Source organism: Trachinotus anak, unplaced genomic scaffold, assembly GCF_046630095.1.
Source record: "Trachinotus anak isolate AG129_WGS33_773 ecotype Australia unplaced genomic scaffold, CSIRO_AGI_Tana_v1 ptg000021l, whole genome shotgun sequence".
Taxonomy (NCBI): Eukaryota; Metazoa; Chordata; class Actinopteri; order Carangiformes; family Carangidae; genus Trachinotus; species Trachinotus anak.
Genome location: NW_027273872.1, coordinates 9,672,873 through 9,696,262, shown reverse-complemented (window position 1 = coordinate 9,696,262; position 23,390 = coordinate 9,672,873). Strand labels below are relative to the sequence as shown.

Sequence of the window (23,390 nt, the reverse complement as noted above, 5' to 3'; positions counted from 1 at the left end):
AGCCTTGGCAGTCTGACTACCTGAAGCTTTGACTTTAATTACATTCCTGGGATTTCAGACTTGTTTGAGAGGAGAAGGAGGCAGGGTCGGGGAGGAGGAGGAGGAGATGGAGGGGAGGAGGGGGTCACACAGGAGGACACAGTTGTTGTCAGCTTGGAGTGAGAAGCTTGTTAAAATCACCTGTCTTCCTACCTGCCCGGAGTGACATCTGGTTTCCCAACCCTCGCCTTCCAACTAAACCCTTCACCCACACACACAAACACACAAACACACACACACACACACACACACACACACACCTCACACTCCCAGAAAATTGCTGCCGGCTCTCCCTCCTCACCTCTGCCATCACTCCTCCAAACAGAAGCAACATTTGATACTGTAATCGCAGTGTTGTCACGAAGAAGATGGGCTTAACTTGCACCTGAAGGAAGGTGTGATGCTGCTGCACTTCTTTCTTTTTTTTCTGTATATGATCAAGCCCTGACAGGAAAAGACCTGGAGGATTTATTGCAGCCTGTCACAAGCATCGAGTCAGTTCCAGGCCTTGTTTGTAGCCTTGCTGAAAAGCTGAAGCCCTCTCAGGTTTCAATACAGCACTTTTTTTTAATTTTAGATATCAAGAGATTTCATTCCAACCCGAGGGTTCATGCTGTTTTTAACATTAATTTTTATATTAAAAATGAGCACAAAATAACCACCGGCATCCTTCTATAAAGGTGTGGCCCTTTGTAGCCGTCTTAGACCGCGAAGGTCGAACTGAAATGAGATGGTCTGGTATGTGGAGGATTTTCACTTTGTGTCATCAGCTGTGCCTGTCCTTACCGTTGTGTCGCAAAGCGTGGCCCCTGTCACTGAGCAACCTCGACAACATGTGACGTTTTTCTGTCAGTGTTGTTTGCTGCCATATTATTTTCAATATATATTATGTATTTTCTAGCGTGCAATGGATCTTAGGATAGGTGGGGCCACGAAGGATCCACCCATGTGAAAAGATGGCCACATTTCTCAGCCACATTTGAAGGAGCCTTTGAAATGGGACAGCCTCGTCCCATCGCTGTGATTCGATCAGTCCTGAAATGCAGCCTCCAAAGGATGCGGCCCCTGAATTGGGAAACAGCTTATGACTTTTTAACCTGCTGTCAGTGTGAATCTTATTTTTAATAGTCTTTAACTGTATAGACAACAGCGGAATCCAATAAAGAAATACAAAAGTCGTGATCTTGCAGAAAGCCTTTCCGTATCCCAAAACCTTGTATGTACAAGTTATGTCACAAAACTTCAAATAGTGCTTTATTGTTCAACTACAACAAAAACCTAGGCCCAGATAACAAAAATAAAACAGCAATCAATGTTTTCTTCTCCATGTTTTCCTAGTTATATTCACACACACACACCTGTGTTGATCACATTAGTCTTCTTGTGACATCTGGAGCAACAATTGTTTGTTGTTTTTAATGACAAAAAAATGAGGACATTATCTTCTGTACATCTACAGGTCGTTTTAAGTCAACTTCACTGTTGACTGAAAATGGCATCAGTGTTAGGGTTACATCAGTCCTTACTGATCAACTGGGGCAAAATAAGCCCCTCCCAGCACAATAGACAGCAAACATGGACTGGAATCATGAAATAAAGCAAAACAGTGATTCAGTTTGATTACCAGGCTAACAGAAAAATGGCTCCTTGACAAATATTTGGATTTCATTCGCACTTAGAAACTAAAATGCGCAAGGAGCTTAGAAATGCCTCACGAACAAGTAATCATCGGATATGTTAATTAAAAGTTAATTTTTATTTTGTTACCATCTGGTTTTAATGATATTGAAGAACGTTTTTTTGTTAGCTGTCAGGTCTTCTTTCCCTGGAAACATCATCAGACATGCAGGCCTGATATGTTGAACAGGAAAGAAACTGAGTCATTCAAACAAGTAATGACAATCACTGAGCACACAACTTCCAGAAACTCAAGCTCCATCAATAGTGGATGTGACAGACCTCCCTGCGGTGTTTGATTGACAGGTGACCTCCAGGAAGTGCAGCATAAAAACACCACAGCAAAGAGCACTTGGCGGATCTTGACAAGTTGTTGACAAATCAGGTTTTCTGTGCATGAACCCAGAACAGACAGAGCTGGAAGTCGCTGTTTAGATGCAGAGCACGCAGAGGTGACGACAACTGACAGGCAGTGCCAACCCTTCTGGGTGCCCTCCCTCCAGATTTCACAATGTCGTAACATCCATCTCCGAAGAAGGGGAGGGGGCGAGGGGTGGTTGTTGAGGCATTTTAATAAAACTTGAAGCTGCAGCCTTCAACTGTATCAGAATATCTCTGTGTTCTGTCACAGATGCCTTTGACCAACAGCGACCTCCGTAGTGGTGGGTCTTTTCCCTCCAACAGGGGGAGAGATTTTTTGGTCCGAGCCCAGGTGTCTGAGACGCTTGGCTGACAGCCATTCAAACTCACTGGTGCAATTGTTTTTTTCTTTTTCACACTGGCATGAGCAAGCCTGTTCCAGTGCAGGACGTAGAAATCATCAGATCAACAGTCCGTCTTGACGTCAATGTGCTGCCTGTGATGCTTGATATTCCCCCTGTTTCCTAGATTACTGAGCCACTCTGCAGCTGCCTGTCAACAAAGTCAACATGTTGAGTTGTAACTTGATAAAGCTGTGGTGCATTTTTGCATCAGTTAAAGATTGTTTTGTAAAGATGTTAAGTTTTTTTTTTTTTTGTTTTTTTTTTACTTTTTAGTAAACCCCATATTTTAAAAGCCTGAGCAGATGCTGGATTTGCAGAAGCTTGTTTTCGACGATTAAAAGAGTTCAATCACAAATAAGGCTTTGTTTAATGACACACACACACACCACCATGACGCACACACACACACACACACACACACACTGAGCAAAACCACCCTCACAGGAAGACAAATAGTTTCCTCTTAACACCTGTTGTGGTTGTGGCTGTTCCTCCTCTGGCTCTGTGTGTCGTCTGTCTGATTTATGACCTGGTATTTGTTGTTGCATAGATTTTTATCACCAAGGACACAGGCACAAAAAAATGCATCAACAAAACGTGTTGCTGGTTGAATAATAGTGACATTACACAATGTATGAACGCTGATGTACGCCATCAGTCCAGGACTCTAGAAGAAAAAAAAAAAAAGATCAGTAATCATCATCGAATAAACATGTCAGCTTTGGTGGAATGTATGTCTGATGAGGTCTGAAGCTTGCAGTGATTTTCCAAAATATGGTTTAACCCCTAGCCTTCTGTGTGTGTGTGTGTGTGTGTGTGTGTGTGTGTCTGTATGTGCATGTGTGTGTTTTTTTTATTTATTTTCTATGCGGCTGACCACAGAAGCGGTCACACTGCCACTCAGAAAAACATAGTCGACATGGAAAACATAGTCAAACAGCTGAACAAAGGCTGTGAGGAAAAAGCCTTTCACGCCTCTGTAAGGCTGTGTGACTGTGAAACACCTCGCCTCACTTCCTCTCCAGCGAGCCTTTTGCCTCTTGTCATTGTGAATATGTTGTTCTTAGTCGACACTGCAGGTTAAATAAAGGTTAAAAAAGAAATCATTTCCCTCTCCCGCTTCAGCCAGCGAGCTGTGGTGACACGCAAAAGGCCAGTGATCGCCGAGAGGGAAATGGCTCCAATCTGCCCTAATTTAACTTTTTATAAATATATAGCCTCCACTGTGGTTTATGTGCGAGTACATGGTGAGCACAAATTGAATTTTTCCTTGGAAATATGAGTCCACAAGCGCACTAGCTGTGCTGTTTCCCTTGGCTGTGCAAGAAGACAGAAGGTGGGTCGGAAAAGCCAAAAAAGAAAGAAATGGAGCGAGAAAGGAAGAGTTGAAAGGTAGGACGGGACAGAGTAAGAGAGAGAAAGGGGGTGAAGAGAAAGACATCAAACTGTGGAGAGAGAGAGAGAGAGAGAGAGAGAACTGCAGAACAACCTGAAAGTAGCTAATAAAAATGGAGAGTGACAGCGGAGCCAAGAAGTAAAAACACAGGATACTCCATTAAGTCAGTGTCAATTATATATTTCTTCGTCTACACTTATGAAAGGCTGAATTGAAATGTCGACAGTTTGACTCTCGAATGTAAAAAAAACTTTCTTTCACGCTAGACGGAGACTGTGTGTGAAGTTTATAGAATAAATTATTATATACCATTTAAAACCCACACTGTATAATTTTTGAAAGAACTAATGACATTTTTCTCTTATGAATAAAGAGATGAATTCATATAGTAAATAAAATACAGCTTTTCAGTGAATATACATAGGGGTTTTGTAGCTATAGCCTCACTTGGTCTAGTATGACCAGTGCTTTATGGCGGCTAATGTAGATGCGGTGTAACTGACATTTCTGAACTTCACTGACTTTATGACTCCTCTGTACTTGTGCACCTGTTACACCACATTTTTCCATGTCACAGAAAAATATGACTCAAGAGAATCATGGGTAATGAAGGCAAATTATTGCATAATGACCTTGTAATTACCACTTGTGGCCACAGTGGCCGCTGTTCAGCAAAAGTAACTTTGTCTCACTTGAAGTAAGTCATGCACATTTGGCATTTGCAACTTACAGCTCTTGCTTGCAATGCTCTAAAAATCATCATAAAGTAAGAATATAACTCTGTGCAGCTCAGCCTGGATCATTTTGTGGTGTTTTATCATAAAGAAATGTCAAATGAACATTCTTCATTGAAAGTCTACGACGGTAAAAATGTCTGGTGTATCTGGAGTCCACAGTAGGTGGAGGCAATCCTGAGCTTACAACCTCCAGTGTCTCAGTTCTGACCATCTGACATCAACATGTCAGATGTTGGTCGGCAGAGTGTAACTGGGGTTTGTTAATGGAGTTTGTACTCGCTTCACTAACACGTGAACATTCACTGCATGTATGCAGGTACTGTGTGTTCTATGAAAGATGGAGGAAACAGGAAAGAGAACATTTCAGTGGAGCACATCACACAGGTGGAGTTTTACCTACCTTGACATTACTAAATGCACATACATCACTTATGCACACACACATACACACACACGTACATTCTGAGTCTCCAGGTCACTTCGGTGTGGGTGTGTTTGGTAAATATGCCATCCCTGCCTTCCCAAGTCCAGGGAGAATGTGGAGCTTTCATTCGTCTGATTAAGGGGCGAGGACAAATATGCCCTTAAAGGCGAGGCCCAGTTATACTCCCCTACACACACACACACACAGACAATCTTAACACTGTGTAGCCCCAACACAGGTGCGATCCCACACAGGTCTTTCCAAAACATGAGGTGGGTAATGGGCCTAAGACGATAACAGTAAATCACGTGCCATGGAAGTTATTAGGTAGCTCTTGTGGGAGGTTTCCATCCTGAAAATCACTTACTTTACCTACATTATGCCCAGCAGTGAGTCATGCAACATCAGAGCATCCTCCACGTTCATAGCAAACATTTCCTGTGTGGCGAGAAAACATGCCTCACACTGAGCCTCTACTGTCACAACATTTGACTGTGCACAGCAACCTGCATACTTCACAGGTTCACAGATTAGATCTGTCTTACAATAAAAGCATTTCCTTTAGACAGATATCTTATCTCTTTATATATAGATACCAGATATGTTATTATAGATTCATCGTGAAGATAATCATTTTCAGTGATGATCAGCGATGCACTCCTTGTGTAAATTATAAAGAAACATTTCCTTTTCGGACATGAATCCGTCTTTCCAACCTTATGACAGCAGTTAACACCTCACACTTGTGTGCACCTACAGTTGTACCTTTTAAATTATATCTTAACTCTTTGTCGTAACTAACTTGTCTGGTTACTGGGAGTGAACATCTTTGAGGGAGGTTTATTTCATTTCGGCTAAGAGGTGGAATAAATAGACAGCACTGTGACTCAACATTATAATAAAGCAAAGGTGTAGATCATTTGGAATACTCGTGTGTAGCATCTTCCCCGAGTCTGTATTGTCTCAGGTGTAATGTGGTGCGGAGAAGCCCACGCGATCTCACTTTCATCATCAGAGTTTTCTATGGAGTCTAAATGCCTCTGCTTAGAGCACATTCATCCACAGCCACACACACACACACACACACACATATGCTCCACTCTATTTATGATCATGTGCCATATTTCCGTTCACCCCCTTTCTCCCCACGTGACTCTCTTCTCTCCATGCTTAACCTCACCTCTCTCTCTCTTTAACCCTCTCTCCCTCTCCCTCTCTCTCTCTCTCTTGCTCTCTCTCTCTCTCTCTCGCCTTGTAATCTTAAATAGGTTTCACATGGAGCTGTGGTCAGGCCTTGTTTCTCTTGGCGCAGGCATGTCACTGCAGACACTTCCTCTTTGCCTTTTTGGAGGATGAAACATTTTATTTCTGGTCGAGTGTTTGGGCTCTGCACCCCCGACGTCGTTTGATTTATATATTATTTAATTTCCTCTCTGAAAATTGGATGCAGCATGGCTTTTTTTTTTTTTTTCTTTTTTCTTCCAGTGACGGGGTTAGGGTAGCGGTGGTGATACTGTGGTGTGGTTGGGGGCAATTTTTGAGGAGGGAATTAATATTTTCCATTTGCATAAGAGCACTCCACTCAGAGCCAATATCTCTGACATTAGACATCAGCTGTCCAACAGTGTATGTGTCTGCATCTGTATATTCAGTCAAACTTGTGGAATCTAAAATGTTACTGTTGTAATTTTGTTTTATACCGTATGTCCATTAGTTTCCACCTGAAAACCTGTTGTTATATGTTTGTCAAAGCATCAGGTTCAACTACATGCGATCTATTGTTTTTATACTTCTTTCCTTTTTCTGCACAGTGGAGCCAATAAAATCATTCTGCAACTATTTTGATAACCAGTTAATATTGTTTATGGTTTGATATTATGAGGATTTACAGTTTTTCTCTGTTTTACATCATTGTAAACTGAAAGTCTGTTGCTCAGACAGAAATTAAAGAATTTAGTTGCTTTAACCTTGAAAACCTCACTCTGGGACGCTGATGAACATTCTGATCTTTCATTCATGACTTAATCAAGTTGAATAATTAATTCTTGATTAATCGAGAAAACAGTTGTAGATTAATCAGTAATGATATTGCGGTCTGGCCTGATTCACAACTTTTCACTCAACAATTCTTTTTTGTGTCAAGATTTTTCAGCAATAATACAATAACTTCCATAAACAGTTCATTCTTGACTGGACTGACTGGTTATAATTTGCACTTGTGGCACGTTGTATCCTCTTATTTGAAGTTATGATTAATAAGTAAATCATAAAAAAGAGGAGAAGCTGTTACTGTGTTTAACTGTTCATATAGCAGACATACATGTTGCTTTGTATAAGACTTCACCATGACCGATTGGACATGTTTGCATGCAGCCTGCACGTAGATGTACTGTATGTTGTGAGTGTGTGCACCATATTTGTGTGTAACTGTGAGTGTAGCGTGTTACGTGTGTGTGTGTGTGTGTGTGTGTGCGTGTGTGTGTGTGCACATGCCTGTTTAGTGTATTATATATTATACGAGCAAGTGCAGTGTGTTGAGACTCTGTGTGTGTGTGTGTGTGTGTGTGTGTGTGTGTGTGTGTGTGTGTGTGTGTGTGTGTGTGTGTGTGTGTGCACTGTAAAGTATGTGTGTAGGGCTTGTGGATTGATAGAGGAGAGGTTTTGTGGGGGGGCGGGGGGGCATTTGGGGCTCGCTCCTGTAAATGTGGCCGTTTGTGTGTGAGGGAGGGGGTGAGGCAGGAGGGAGGTGGGGAGGACTGGATGTAGCCCGCTGTAGAGACAAGGGTGGATTGATAGTAAACACACAGTCCGGGTCTAGTGGATCTGCTGCCGGTAGCCCAGCTAACAAGCCCTTCATTAAGGGCGTCTGATACACTCACTGAGCGCCTTTGTTGAAGTAGGAAGCGAAAAGTACACCAGACAGATTTGACCTGAGAACGCTGGTATGTACTGCCAGCAGTCGCAAGCTTTTTTTTTTTTTTTTTTTTTTTTGGCTTTTTTTTTCACCCCCTCCACCTCTCCAGAAGGGTTTATTTTCGTCGCGCTGAACAGGTTGTCTCATGGCACGCGCCCTGTCTCACCTTCTCCAGGGACATTCTGATGGGAAAAATCTGGAATTGCATAGTTATTCAGCCACAGACATGTGGGAGGCATGTAAATCAGTGTGCTCAGATGTGTTTGTTACATTCATATCTGAACATGAACATGAATTTTTTTGTTTAATTTCGATTTATTTTTGACGACTTGGCACATGGCACAAGTTGTGTGTTCTTGTTTACAATGCACCTGTACACACACCTTGTGTAGACCTGTTAGTTTGAATACAAGCACATATTTTCACATTCTACATACGATATTTGTTATCACTTTGTTGACCTTTGATTTCTCAGGTATTATAAGTCTCTTTTTATGCTGCTCATTTTCAGTTCCAGTTCTTTTCCATGACTGCAACAATGCTTGACATTATTAGTGTCGCTATTTTGCATCTCCATCTAAATGTTGATACTCATGACTTGTTATTTCACTCATATATTTTTACTTGCCATGTTCTGGTGCTAAAAAGTGTCAGGTGTGTTTATGCAGCCTCCACTTAGCTATGTTCTTATTTATACTCTGTTATTCTTTGCTGTATCTTGTTACCATTTCGCTGCTACAACGGCCTAATTTCCTCTCTGGGGTCATTAAAAGCTTCGTATTGTCTTATCTTACAAGGACAACAGGACCTCACATACAGCGCTGGACATGCTGCAGTATATCACTCCACATACACTATTTACTGTATATCCAACATGATATAGCTGTGTGCACTGAAAATGGCATGATATAGGGTGTAGCTGCAGCTACGCTGGGAAGTGCAGTTCAGTGACCAATAGAGCATAAAGGCCACTGTTGTATCCAGAGTTTCATGTTGTGGCACTCTAATTGCTGTGAGTCCAGGGGGGAGCGAGGGCCTGCAGCCCTGAGCCCTGCACGTGCCCGTCCTCATGTCATAACCCCATTAAAAAGACTGCACCAACTGAAATCCTTTGCCTTCCTCTGTCACAGAACTAGAATTCAAATCTAAATTCAATCAGTTACTAATACAAAGCCTGATACCACCTTCTAATAGAACATGTTAATTAGAAGGTTTATAAAAAGGGTTTATAAGTTGTAGCTAATGGCTTTACTAATTGTTAATAAATCATTTTTACTAATGCTTAAAATTTGCAATAATTCATTTATTATAACTTTGTAAAAACCTTTTTAACAATGATAGTCTGCTGTTAATAATCCACAAATAAATACCCATTAGTAAGATTTATAAAGCCTTAATAAAGGGTTAAGAATGTTTATGAAGTCATTAATAATCATGAGTTTTTACTCTCTAATGAGCTCTTAATAGGTAATATGAAATCACAGGAATTAGTAAGTTTTTAATAAAGAATTTTAAAATAGATAATCCATTAAGTGTCCAGATGTAAATGTTAGTAAGTTGCCCTGCAGCTGTTTTCCAGAAGGTAAATGGTCAAAACCTTGCAACTGAAAAGTTCCTATCAATGGCTCATAACAATACATGAAGCAATAATAAGTGATTTATTACCGTGAATAAAGTCAGTGGTTACAACTTCCAGACACTTGTCTTATTATAAAGTGCTGCCCACTTCAGCATTGATATCAGTGGCATAAATTTAACGTTTGGTTTGCTATTTTACTTGTGTTTCCATTCTTACACTTAAACAGCCCTAGAGAAACTTTAATGTGGTTCTGTTGTCAGTTGTCTTCTAGGACTCTAAACAGTTAGACTCTGCACGTGTTTACCCCCTGAGGGTGATGTTGGAAATTAATTTAACCTTGTGTTAAATAGTTCTGAACAAGTTCCACAATGAAATCAAACTTTCCTAAGACGGTTGGCCTCGGATCACTTTCTTGCTGTTTCTTTTGGGAGAGGTAAATCTTTAGTGCACTCGAAGATCGATTGGAGATCTAAATTACTTTTCCTGTCTGTATGAAATGATTAACAGTCAGCAGAGGTTAATGTGCCAGTCTCAACCAAACATGTCTTTATGATAGTCAGACCCCCCTCTTCCTCACCACTCTCACCACTGCTTCAGACTCTTATTGACAGCAAGTAAGCAGAGTGATGATTAACTTTTTTCAACAAGACTTATATATGTCCTCGGGTACGTTTTGGTGTTTAAGAACATGTGTATGTGTTTGTATGTTCGTGCATGTGCGGCTTGGTTTTCAGAGGGGTTTGAGAACCACCAGGGGAAACTTGTCATTAGAGGAATATGTGGAAACAAGGATGTGGTGGGCGCTCCAATTGAGTATCTATCACTTTTCCAGCGACCCATTTAAAAGCTCTGCGGTTTAAGAGGCTCCATGGACATTTTATTAAGGTGGAATGACTGACACAAAGATTCCCGGCATTTCTGCTGGTGGTGGCGGTGGAGTATACAAAGGGGATTTAAGCTGGACATAAGGAAATATAATGAACCTTAAACTTTGTGCACGTTGTATTTTAACAATACTTTATATGTTTTATTTACTCAACATTATATATCCATTTCTCCATATTGCTTTTCTACTATTCTCTGTGTCCTCTGTTGCTCTTCCTTTGGGTTTCTCCTTTTTTTTTTGTAGTCCATTCTTTTCACACCTCCTCTCACCTTTTGTTTGTGTATATGAGTGCAACATCATGAATGTCCTGTGGGAAGAAAAGGCGCGTCGATGAAGCAATGAATATGGCACCTTGCTCCTCTCTCCAAGAGCTTTTCACTGTGCCTATAAGCGTGACTATTAAGAACAGCTATAAACTTTTTTGATATTACTTTGCTTCAAGCACCACCCTATTTTTTGGTGTGCCTTTGAGCAAAGCATATGCTCCCTGCTTCACCATTAGAACATCTCAGTACCCACCAGTAGAGGACTGGTTGTAAGAGGGAACTCTCAGTTGCGAATGTGTGAATCACAGGTTTTACGGGTTCAAGATTTTGGAACCAATCCAAAGGAACCCTTGAGGGAGAAAAGTGACACATATACTCCACCAATAACAAACAGCCGCTGTCAAAAAGAGTAACAATATGTCTTTTTTTCGTGACCTTCAGTTGACGCTCTTGGTCTCACCTCAAAAACCACATTTGTCTCTAACCATGACTGGGACGGCTTTGGACCAGGAAGTAGAAGGGGTCATCCACTAATCTGAAGGTCCAGTCCGCATTTTGTTACTGGACCCCAAATTGTGTCCAATGTGTCATGGGTACAGTGAATGTGTGCGTGAATGGGTTAATATGTGGCTGCCATTGTGAAGTGCTTTGAGCTATGTAAGTGCAAGTCCATTTACCATTTACAGTGCACCACATGATCTGCAGCTGATCGAGCGTTGACCGGAATCTATTGATAGTTGACATTTGGACACACAACACATCCCACAGGATCCTATCAGACCCGATTAGACTGAGTATAATTTAGACCCGGCATGACTCGGGTCCCGGGTTTTGTATCAGATATTAGGAACTGGGTGGACCCATGAAGATTTACAATATTGGGAGTTTGGTGTCACCAAGAATGTTTGTATCATCAGCAAACATCTGCTGAATGAGCAGATGAACTGACTGAAGACCATGATTCAGTGACTGCTGTAGAAGTTTGTCACAGGCATTACTGTTTAACCTGAACCAGCTGCACTGGAAGAGCTTACTGTACAGTTTTTGCTTTGTCATCAAAACCTCCCTCTTTGACTCAGTATCAGACCGATTTTTGGGTCATCTTGAGTCAGCAAGTTTTAGCCCCTCTCCAAACTGAGAGGTTCTTGATGATTGCTGTTTTTTTTTGTTGTTTTTTTTCTCTCGTTTGCTTTGCCTTTACGACTGGCTACGTGCCACCTACAGGAACTCTGAGCTCGCCCACATCACCAGAGAGCAGCCACTGCAATGCATCAGCACAGCCCTCTCCATATATTTAAGTGATTGCTGACATAATTTATGAAGGGAATGAAAAATAAAGTCTGCATTGCAATAAAATTAAAAAAGGAGAGAGATCTATAATTTATTTAGCCTGCCACAATTCAGCACTCTTTCGCCACCGACCCCCACCCCCCACCCCCCACCCCACACACACAAATTGCATTTCTGGGCATTTGCAGCTATCGCCTGCCTCCTTTTTTTTCCTCCTCAGAAGTGCGGAGCACCCGTATTTAAGGGCTTGTAGGTCTCTTTTTTTGAGGGGGGGTTGTTGAGGGGTATCAAGGTGGTGCTGGAGGGGGGTCAGTGCTGGACTTTTGGCTCCGGTCTAGGAATGCCTTCACGTTAACAAACAAACTGGCTCTTTCGCTCGCCCTGTTTGCCTTTGTGGCTTTATGTTTTTTTTCAAGGCCTGTACGGGCAAACACACAGCAGGAAACACTGGCTTGTTGATCGCCTTCACAGACCAGCTCATAAACTCAGCAACCATGAATGTGGGGGCCTGTGTGTGTGCGTATGTCGTTTGTGTACTTCAGAGCAGTTCTGGACCCCCCACCCCCCCCACCCCCCCCCTCCTTTTTTTTTTTTTTTTTTTAATAAACCCAAGGGGTGTTGTGGAAATAAACAGCAATATAATTATTAACCGTTGAATCATGAGATTGAGGCACAAGAAGGCTAACCTATCCTGTAAGTCAAGTTTCAACGTAAATAAGAAATTACAGTCTGATTGTGCCGTAGCGTTTGTCTGTTCCTGTTTATGGATGTTGCTTGGAAACAACACTAAATCACATTGTTCAACATGTGGCATCCCTCGCGCGCTCTCTCACTAACTCCTTTCCTTGCTTGCTCGCCCTCAAACTCTGTTTGTAAACAGGGAACCGGGATCCATGGCCTCATTGTTTTGCATCATTATTACTGACAGGCCTAAATGACTTGAATGATGGGAAACCCTTATACAAAATTAACCCGGCCCCATGTGTTTACCCTGCCTAAATCATGTTGCTCACTGGCTTGAAACAGAAGAAGAAGGAGGAGGGGAGGGGGGATAGGCCTCACATCCTGACATCTGCAAAGCACCTGTCCCAAGTCGTGCATGCTAGTTGGGCCAGAGCACATTCAAACAGCCATCTCCCCTCATTTTACTCTGCAGTCTTGAGAAAAGCCACGACTGTCATGTGCTTTGACAGTTGACAACCTCTGCTGTAGCCCTTCCTGTCGCCACAAAGTCTATGCAGTGTGTCTGCTTAGGATGATGTCATGTTGTTGATAGTTACATTTAAATGTGGGGATATTTTGAATGATAAACTCTGCATCTAGACTTTTAGCTTCACAGAGTTTTGACCCTCTGAATTTAAGTCAAGAAAACTGACTAATGAACACTTACACAATTAGTACATTTAGACAATATAGATATTTAATAACTCGGTGGAGTTCCTTGTGTTTTTCTCACCTTCAGCTGACCTCAGTGAGGAAACTTAATAGCTTCACTGTACTTTCACTTCTTATTGCTTTGCACTGTTGTTGCTGTAGGGGCGAACACTTTGATACTGAGCCTTAATGACCAAAACCTACTAACTCCTTGTCCATCACACTTAATCCTCAGCGTAAATCCAAAGTCAATTTTGTCACGAAACCTACTTTTTAATCTCATTTTTTGAAGCAGTAATGTATTAGCCTGGCTATGCTTGCTTGCTAACATTTTCTAGATAGCTAAATTAGCTAGCAAATACTGTTACAGTCTTGCTCCCCTTCCAACCCACCAAGTTTTCCTCACATTATCGCAACAAAATTTCAGTTAAATGTCTGTCCTTGTAAGAAAACTTTAGAAAAAGTAGTAAATAGTGGACTTGTGATGGGGGCAGGATGAAGATTATCTAAGGCTAACATTAGCCAGATGGCAAGTCACACTCTTAAACAATAAAACAACAGCTAGGTCAAGCAGACCCTGTTCTTAACATAATAAGGTGGTCCATGGAAATTCTATTTCTTTCAAATAAATGCTGGAAAATAATTAGCCCTGACGTAATTGAAACATTGTTCATGCTTTTGTTAACAAGGAGCAGTGATTTAGTCTCACAGCAAAACAGCAGGACCTCACAACCAGTGTAAAGGGACAGTGTAACATACACAATAGCTGTAAACTGTTCTGCTGCATGCTGTGCATGTGAATATTTAGTGTCAGCTTGCATGTCACACAGCATGCCACACTGTGCAGCTGCAGAGGGAAGGGCGGTGACCATCAACGCTTCGGGCCAGTGAACAATCTCCTCAGACCCACATTACTCTATTTGCATACTTTCACTGTGCAATATTCCACAGTCCTGCTGCATCACATGACTGCATGTCCCACTAACCTCCCACCAGACGTTATCAGTGGTTGTACAGGCGAATAGTTTCCTGCGCAGCTCTTGTTGGAGGCAGTTGTGTAAGCTGCCCTGGCTCAGAACAAAGCTGTGCTTCTAGAAAGGGAGGAGGGTGGCACTGCTGGGAAAGGCGCCTGGCCTTCATCAGCCATCACCACCGACTCGGAAGTGAGTCACTCCTCTGGCGTGTGCAGAATCTCTCCCAGAAGGTCACCTGCAGCACTCCTCCGTGTCAGCTGTTGCATAATTCCATCAGTCCTGTAGTAGAGAGGCTGCAGGAGGACTACTGTATTTACACTTTAGACATGGCAGATCAGAAATGTTGGTTAAACAGACATCTCTCATTAAAAGAGCTGCTGCTCTGGAGGCAGAAATAATCCTATTAGTTAAGTTAAATTTTACAGGGCACAGCCAGGGAACCACAGTTATTCTGCATATATAGTGTTATATAGCAGATTGTTGGAGGAGGCAAACATTATGAATCCCAAAACTCACTCAGTAATTCAGTTAGTTGATTTTGTAACAATGTACCCAGTTTAAATTATGTAAGTCCTTTGTTGGTTTGATTACTTTCTAAACTAAACTATATATTTAGTCTCCAGAGCCTGTGATAAATGTTTACAAAACTAAATTCCAACTAAATCTTCTCCAGTATTGTTGAGTTAGTTATTTCCTTCCAGTTTGTAAACAGCCTATTATTTTACTATTACATTTTATATGGTGCTTATCATTTTTAAGACCTCCTTAATCTCTTGTTGCGTGTATTTTTTATATGATGCACTTGACATTTTTGTATAATTCCAATAATCACATGTTGTACATCAGTCATTTAGCTGATTGTCTTCTCCAAAGCATGCAGCAGTCCTCTGATATCTTCCTCTTACAATCCATTTTGAATTGCTCTTGCCATTCATCAAAACCTTTTGAATCATGTGTCACTGTCTGCTATCTTTACATGGCCAAAGGGATATAATGAAGGCTTCTAAGGGATTTAATATATTCAATATTTAAGTTGCACTGCAGTGTACATGGGATTAATCAGAATCAGATTCCGTTTAAAATGTTTTCACTTCCAGAGAGGATCACGTGCTGACTTGTTCCCTCTGCACTGAAACTGTGGGACAGACAGTTGTTGGTCTCTTTGGGACAGTTATACAGTTGGGTTTGTGTTTGTCTCTCTGCCTTGCCTGACTTTTGATGTTTGGAAGATAAAGATATTTCTCAGATTGAGATAAACAAAGCACTGCTTTATTGCCATAACACATCTGCCCTCAGCGGTCTATCATGAAGTCGATCAGCCTCTGACTGCGGCCGCTCACGTGACTCAGTGGTGTTGGCTGGATGGACCGCTCTGCCTGACAGCTGAATATCTGTGTCTGTTTCCTGTCCCAGATAACAGCAGTATGCAGAGAGGCTGCCCTCCTGGCCCTACAAGAGGACATCAAAGCTCAGCACATTGAGGCCAGACACTTTGAAAGTGCCCTGAACACAGTGAAGCCCCGGATCCCCGACTCTCTCATCCAGTCGTATATCAGCTATCAGCAGCAGCACAGCGGCCTGTGCTTCTTCTGACCACACTGCTATGGACACATCCAAAACTAAGGAACTTTTTTTCTTTGTAATTTTATTATCATTTTGAAAATATAGGTTTTTTTAAACTGGCCCAGTCTGCTGGACAAGTTTCCAACATGATAAGAAACTGTCACAGCGCCCAGCTGAATAATGGTAGATGCTGATTTTGGCAAAAAGGAAGGATTTCTCTTTGGTAGCTGCTGTGCCAAGTTATGCAACAATTGTTCAAGTTTTTTTTTAATAGCTATTAGAAAACAAATGTGGTAAAAATGTGGTTTTGAGTCCACACACTATCATGCCAAATAGAAGAATTTAGTTTCCCAAAAAGTCCTGTTAGAATCGCAGTTGTTCTTGAAACTGCAGTTTCAAAATACTTGGCAGCTCAGCATGACAATGTTTAATGTTTAATTATTTTGGTTTTGAGAAAGGAGGTGAAGTGTCATGTTTGATGATATAAAATATTAAAATGTATGAAACGCATTGTCTTTGGTTGTCTTTTTCATTGCAAAAGAACATAAAGAAAAGTCATGAATAAGCTGATAAACGCTTGTGATATTTAAAACATGTCTGATACTGTGCTTACAGCAGAATTCAAAAGTCTGAAAAATACAGACATCTCCGTCACGACCATGTAATTCATTTTTTTTTTTCAGTGCAAAAGTGAAGTCAGCTGGCAACAGCTTTTGACTGGAATTCAATTCTTCCCATGCATTCATCTGTTTAAACTCAGTTTTCACCTGCATATCCAAACAGAATCAAACCTTTTCTGCATGTTTTCACTGCCACTTTGTGATTTTTGTAAGTTAAAATATTTGTGGCTCTTCCATATGCTCCATATGGGATTTTGCACAATCAAATCCCAGGCTTTTAAATGTTTTCAGAGAGAAAGATTGGACTTCAGAATCATATTTGAAAAGATTGCAATAAACCATAAGTCTGTAAAAAGTTTTACAACTGATTATACTGCACTTGGCGAGAATGAACCCCCCAATCAGAATATTATGTTTCTATGGAATTAAATAGAGGAATTAGGTTTGTAAGTGGGGACCTGACGACCCCCCTTTAAGGACCTGTGATGGTTACTAAACTCCTAGTTTGGGGAGCTGCTCTATATCCACGGGGAGAAAAACAGCCGCGGCTGGTATATTCATCACATCCATCCATGGAAAATCAGCTAATTGCTGTAATCGTGAGATTTCCGTCCGCACTTCCGACCACTAAGAGCAGGGATCCAGGCGGCCATCTGTCGGTCTACCAGGATTGGCTTTATCACCAAGAAGCTGAGTTTTAACATCCAGCTTTAAAAAAAAAAAAAAAAAAAACTTCATCGTTACTGCGCCACAAAGTCACTTTAACAGTCCGTTAACTCTGCCGAGGCTTTTCTCGCATCCTTTTTGAAGCATTTGCTGACCCGAAATGGCACTGGGGGTCATTCATCTATTGATTTTTCCATTTGAATAGGATAAATTGACTTTGTATTGAACTTCCTTTTCTCATGGATCCGGATGTAGCGCATCCGCGACACCAATCAAACCAGACAGTCAGGAACAGAGGGGAGGGGAGGGTGGGGGGTGGCAGGAGTGAGGAGGGGGGAGTCTTTCCCCTGGCTGCAGGGCTGCGTTTTTCTTAAGGTGGTCTGGGACACCCCCCCACCCCCATCCTCCTCCTCTACCTCCACCTCCACCTCCCTCCCCATCCAAAAAATTCTACCCATGAAATCATGCAATGATGAGAAAGTGTCCATATCAGAGAGTTATGCACGCTGCAGACTCATCTCCACACATTTTATTTCCTCTGATGACATGCGTAAATGCGTAATGGGAACATTCCAGAGGGGGGGAAGACATCCTGTTGATGTTTCTTCCCTGAATTGTCTGAAATCACGGTTGTCTGTGTGGACACTGTGTTCCAGCGTGGGGCTTCAGCACCAGTGGGACTCTTATAATAGAGTCCAAGTTAACTTTAAAGATTTTAATAGTAAGTGAACATTCTTGACTGTCAGTTATTCAGCGCTAACTACAGAGATTATTAACATGTATCAAAAGACCTGATCCTGTTAAGGTCTCTTTAAAGTCTCTTTTGAAAACCACATTTAATCAATCTCAGGTGAATGTCACATTTTTTTTTTTTCTTTTGTCAACAAAACTTTTGTCATCTGGGATTCAATGACGTTAATACTCTGAATTCCTCCTTTAAGCATATTTAGTGCATGTAGGTTTAGAAGCCTTCATTTCCCATCACAAAGCCTCAAGTTTTTCATTTTATTGGGTATGACCTACTTCTTTCTACTTCTTTGTGAACCTTCATATTAAACATATATCATAGTTTCTGTGATCAACAGAAGATCAAAGTCTCTGTAGAAATATGCTTTTAATGCTTATAATAGCTTTTCATAGGGACCAATATGGCATCTCTGTTTCTATTTCACAAGCAGAGAAAAAAATACATTAAAAAAAAAAAAAATTAAAGTGAGCTGGGCTTTTATTTTTCTCTTCTAACTATGTGTGGTCTCTCTACCATAAATGAGCAAGAATATAAATAGCCTAAATGGCGTGATTATTACATTAGGTAACTTTTAGTCACATTAAACATTATTCACATCATTATTCATAACCCACAAGAACGGAAACTAGTAGTGTTTTTTCTTCCTTGGGCCCCCTCGTCGAGCCAACGCGACATAAAAAAAGAAAAAAGCCGTTCCACCTTAACTAGTGCACACATCTCTATTGCCCGGCCTTCTACATCTGCCCAATGAATCAGGAGCGGATGCGATGTATCCTTTTTCAGTGGAGTGAATGGCCAATGGGAGTTGGCTTGTCGAGCAAACACTGAGCCCTGCGTTCCCATTCATTCAGTGCTGAACAGGCCCGCAGAGCTGGAGAGAGCGCACCGCCGCCTGCGACCCGACGACGCTTCTTTTTTTTTTTTTTGCACAAGAGCGCATATTCCCCGCAACAATAAGTAACAGCCGCAACTCAAAGTCAGCCCTCTGCAGAAGCACGAAGAGGAGAAACTCTTGGATATAAGCTCAATCGTCTTTGATTTTATTCCTTTTATTTTTGCTCTGTTTTTATTTTACAACAATCCATACGGGACTTCCATAGCTGGGTTGTCTTGCCTAAAGATCGGCCTCCCAAGTACGCAGCAGTTCTCCGGGTGCCTTCCCTCCCTCCCTCCCTCCTCCATCAGAGCTACACCGTGGATTTACTGTGTTTTGTCCTGGGACGAATGCATGCGTAACCCACGCTGAACTTTTCTGTACACCGACCAAGAAAAGGGAATAACGCAAAGGGATACACTCGCACTTGGATTAACAGGCTGTGAATGTTATGCATCAGACCTCATAGTCTACGTGTGGACATTGCCCCTTCCTTTTGGATGGAGATTTGGTAGCTATCTGGTTGATGGATTCGACGTTATGGATGGTTGCATATAGGTACGCATCTTCTCCACTATTTTACACTTGTTTTACGCATTTTATGTTGCGTTTGCGGCATTTGTTGTCCGATAGTAGCGTACGCAGCGACCGGGTACGTGCCGCTGTAGCGAAATAAATGTTTCTGTCACGCTGGTGCACAAAACCTAAGACGTTCCGTCTCGTTTTCTACGTGTTTGGCACCTGAAAGCACCCGCAGCGGGTTGTGAAAAAAAAAAAAAAAAAATCCGTCGCGATCAGTTGATGGAAGTTGATAGATTTCCAATGCCTTGTGTCCCTCTGCGGCTCCTCTGTAACAAACACCCCTCCCCCCACGGCGGTTGTTTTCATTCATAAGTTTTTCCCCGTCTATTTGGACGCGTCTCCTAATGTCTCTTGATCTCCGGCTCTGTGGGTTTTACAGGATCCTACTTTTATTACTGCGCACCAAGTCCTCTCCCTTTGAACGCGCTCCGTGCGGATAATCCTAGTTGTGGTGCGCCCTTTGACGCTCAGGCTGTTCCAAATAAGAAGAGTTTGTTTTGTTTGCAAAAAAAAAAAAAAAAAAAAAAGAAAATCGATCGCCTTGTCTCTGACTGTGGTGTTTCTCCCTGAGAGCTTTGACGTGTGTTTCGCGGGGGCTTTATGTTTTTGCAGACTTGTGGAGGTTTTTGGCTCCGTGCAGGTCGGCGTTGCTTCATAACATCCCCGAAGGCTCAAACCTAAATTCCTGATGGTGTTTACGGCATAAACACATAGGCCTTCATTAGACAAATGACTGGCTTCAAATAATAAACTTGAAAAAAAAAAACTGCATCTTGCTGCTGAGCTGTGAGGTGAAGTTTTATTCCGATAACTTTAAAGCGCTCTGTTCGGTTTCTCAACAAGTCTGTATTTTGTCGGAACTTAGTCTGACCTTAGTTTTTTTTTTTTTTTTTTTTTTTTTTTGGCTCTACTTTTGTCCCCATTTCCCTGAAATCCTTTTTGGTGTAGTAATAGAATACTAAGTGAGGCAGCTCATTTAGTTCCCTTGGATCGTGTCCTCATTTCGTCGCCGCGGTGCATTTAAATGTTAACTAGTCATACAAATGTAAATGAGGAGGGGAAGTATTTGTAGGGCCTGCTGAAGTTTAGATGTGTGCGTATTGGGGAGGAAGGTACAAAAAGTCTTGTTAATAGTCAACTTTTTCCCGGGTTGCCTCACTTAACCGGATCAAAAGTGACATATTGTCATGTTGACAAGATGAAAACAGGGAGTCCGGATTAACTTTACATACAGCTCAAGTATGAGAGTGATGATTTCACTGAAAGCGATAATTCATGTTGAAAGTTGACAATTTTGCTGTTACAAAATAATTATGTTATGGTTTAGAAATAACGATGATGATGTGATAGTGTTTGGGTTTCACTGGTTTTGAAATGAAATTGCCTGGGAGTCATGTTCGCCCCTCTCCCATCAGGACAGTGTGTGTTTGGCAGTTATGCCATGTTTTGGCTCTCTCTGATGATGTCCCCTCCCTCCCCGCCTCTCCTTTGTCTCTCCCCGGCCTCTCTTCCCCCCTCTGGCAGGTTTTCCGATGCATGCCAAGTCTACGGTGAATGTCGGAAGTGGTGATCCCCCCAGATGGAGCTCCAAAGTCAACATGGCCCCGGCGGTTCATTAGTGGTGATCCAGCAGCCTTCCCTGGAGAGCCGGCAGAGGTCGGATTACGAGCGGGAGCTCCAGCATGCTGCCATTCTCTCCCTGGACCAAATCAAGGCCATCCGCTCCAGCAACGAGTACACCGAGGGGCCCTCAGTGGTACGGAGGCCCCCTGCGCCCCGCATGGCCCCCAGGCCCCAGGACAAGCAGGAGAGGACTCACGAGGTCATCCTCGTCAATGTGAACAACAATTATGAACACCGGCCATCAGGCCACCACCATCATGTTGGGGGCGGCGTGGTGGTTGTGGCTGGGGGACAGCAGTATGGCGGGTCCCGGGCACCGGGGCTCAGCCGCTCCACCAGCACAGGAAGTGCTGCCAGCTCAGGGAGCAACAGCAGCGCCTCCTCTGAGCAGGGACTCTTGGCGCGCTCACCCCCCACCAGGCCCGGCATGAACTTACAGCACCACCACCGGGCGGAGCGGCCCGTACGGACTCAGCCCAAGCCCAAAGCCCTATTACAGCCCCAGCAGGGACCTCACTTCCACCAGCCTCCACTAGAGGCTCCACTCAAGCCCCAGGGCAAAGGGAAATCAGACTTTTCTGGCAGTGGCAACGGGGTGGTGGCCGCTGCTGGGCACCAGTTCATCTGTGAGCGCTGCGGGAAGTGCAAGTGCAGTGACTGCACGGCTCCCAGGAGCCTGCCCTCATGTCTGGCATGTAACGGCCAGTGCCTGTGCTCTGCCGAGAGCGCGCTGGAGCACGGTACGTGCATGTGCCTGGTTAAGGGCATCTTCTACCACTGCTCCAATGACGATGAGGGGGACTCCTGCGCTGACCACCCCTGCTCGCTGTCCCGTTCCCACTGCTGCTCTCGTTTCCTGTGCATGGGATTAATGTCGGTACTCTTCCCCTGTCTGCTATGCTACCCGCCTGTCAAGGGGTGTCTGAAGGCGTGCCAGAGCTGCTACGACCGGGTCAACAGGCCCGGCTGTCGCTGCAAGAACTCCAACACTGTCTATTGCAAACTGGAGAGCTGGGACCCACAGAGCCAGGAGAAACCTTCCTGATCGACCCCTGTGTGTTTGTGACTGCGTGTGCGCGGGAGACTCTTGATGTGGATCTTATGATGACAATGATAATGATGATGATAGTCACAAATTAATGTTTATCAAACATTCTCTAAGCACCTCCCACCCGCCTCCCCTCCTCACTGCGGAACCCTAAGGAGCTAAGCAAAGGAGTAATGAAAACCACTCAATTATTTTTTATTTTTTATTTTCTCTGGATCAGGACCATGTTTTTACAGACCAGTGTTTGCCTTAAACTGTTTCTATGTCTATCCTCAGCTCCTCATTAACAATATATATATATATATATATATATATATATATATATATATATATATATATATATGAAAAAAAAACAAACAAGTTTTTCTTCCGTTTTTAGGTAGGCAGCTTCCTCTGGGTGTGAGCGCCCAGTGGGAAGCTGCCTCTCACCAAATCTGTGAAGGACGATCTTCTATAGGGCAATTATGTAGCTGTTACCTGATATTCATAGCGAGCAGGTATGTTTGAATTATTGGTTGCTACCACACTAAATCCGTGGTTCCTATGCTCATGTTGCATTAACGAAAGCACATCCATCTCATAGTATTCTCTCCCACTTGGATATGTTTCTCTCCCTCCACCCATCTGAACTCTTCATACACATTCTGTGGCATTCTCCCATGTTTTGTTTTGTTTTTTTTTTCTTCATTTTGTGTAAATTGTATTGCTCAAAATCCATAAGAGGAATTCTGGCTATTTTTTAAAAGAAAAATGTCTGTTAAAACATTTTTTTGTTGTAAAAAATATTTATTATGTGAAGCTCTATTATTTTATGATATTTATTGCAAGAGACAGTCTTAAATTTACTCATGTCTGAATATAACAAAATATCAAATACTTACTGAAAAATTAAAGGGTGGCACAAAAGAAAACTATGTTAACTTTAATGCAGAAAATATATTAATTAATGAAAACATAGCGCTGTCTGGTGTCTTGATTGAGCCGCTGTTGAACAGTAACTGGTCTGAGGAGTGAAAGATGTGACTGATGGCTGATTCTTTTGGGGAAGGTCTTGCTTTCTTGAGTTTTGAGTTCATTGGCGAACAGCAAATCGCTGGTTTTCCATGTGTGTATGCTGCATGCATGCATGTGTGTGTGTGTGTGTCCATGCTGGGTGTGGAATTCCTGGTAAAAATTTTCAGCAGTGAGTAGAAACAGCTTGTAGCTCGAAATGGGACTGTTTACATTCTTGGAGGGCTTCTTTGCTGCGATTCTCCTCGGTAACCTTGAAAGCTAAACAATACAGGTCATTGACACGATTAGCCCCAAAGCTGCTAGCATCAACAGAGCCTCCACGTTTCCATGAG

The 23,390-nt window shown here is 42.4% G+C and overlaps 2 protein-coding genes across 3 annotated transcripts in view; both read left to right on the top strand.

The window, feature by feature from the left end:
• Window positions 1-16,408, top strand: part of afg2a (AFG2 AAA ATPase homolog A) — a 115,237-nt gene extending 98,829 nt beyond the window's left edge. For both annotated transcript variants that reach the window (XM_071458192.1, XM_071458191.1), the window contains one exon: window positions 15,734-16,408. In XM_071458192.1, the coding sequence (XP_071314293.1) occupies window positions 15,734-15,913 (180 nt within the window). In that variant the 3' untranslated portion in view covers window positions 15,914-16,408. The remainder of the gene's footprint in view (window positions 1-15,733) is intronic.
• A 2,294-nt stretch (window positions 16,409-18,702) lies between these two features.
• On the top strand, window positions 18,703-23,001 carry spry1 (sprouty homolog 1, antagonist of FGF signaling (Drosophila)). The gene is made up of 2 exons (XM_071457802.1): window positions 18,703-19,349; window positions 20,898-23,001. Exon 2 carries the CDS (start codon window positions 20,953-20,955, stop codon window positions 22,039-22,041), a length of 1,089 nt encoding a protein of 362 aa, XP_071313903.1. The 5' UTR covers window positions 18,703-19,349; window positions 20,898-20,952; the 3' UTR covers window positions 22,042-23,001.
• The last annotated feature ends 389 nt before the right edge of the window (window positions 23,002-23,390 follow it).

Bases quoted from the DNA above. Each gene is read 5' to 3' on its own strand.
- spry1 (XM_071457802.1), top strand. From the start codon at position 20,953: ATGGAGCTCCAAAGTCAACATGGCCCCGGCGGTTCATTAGTGGTGATC.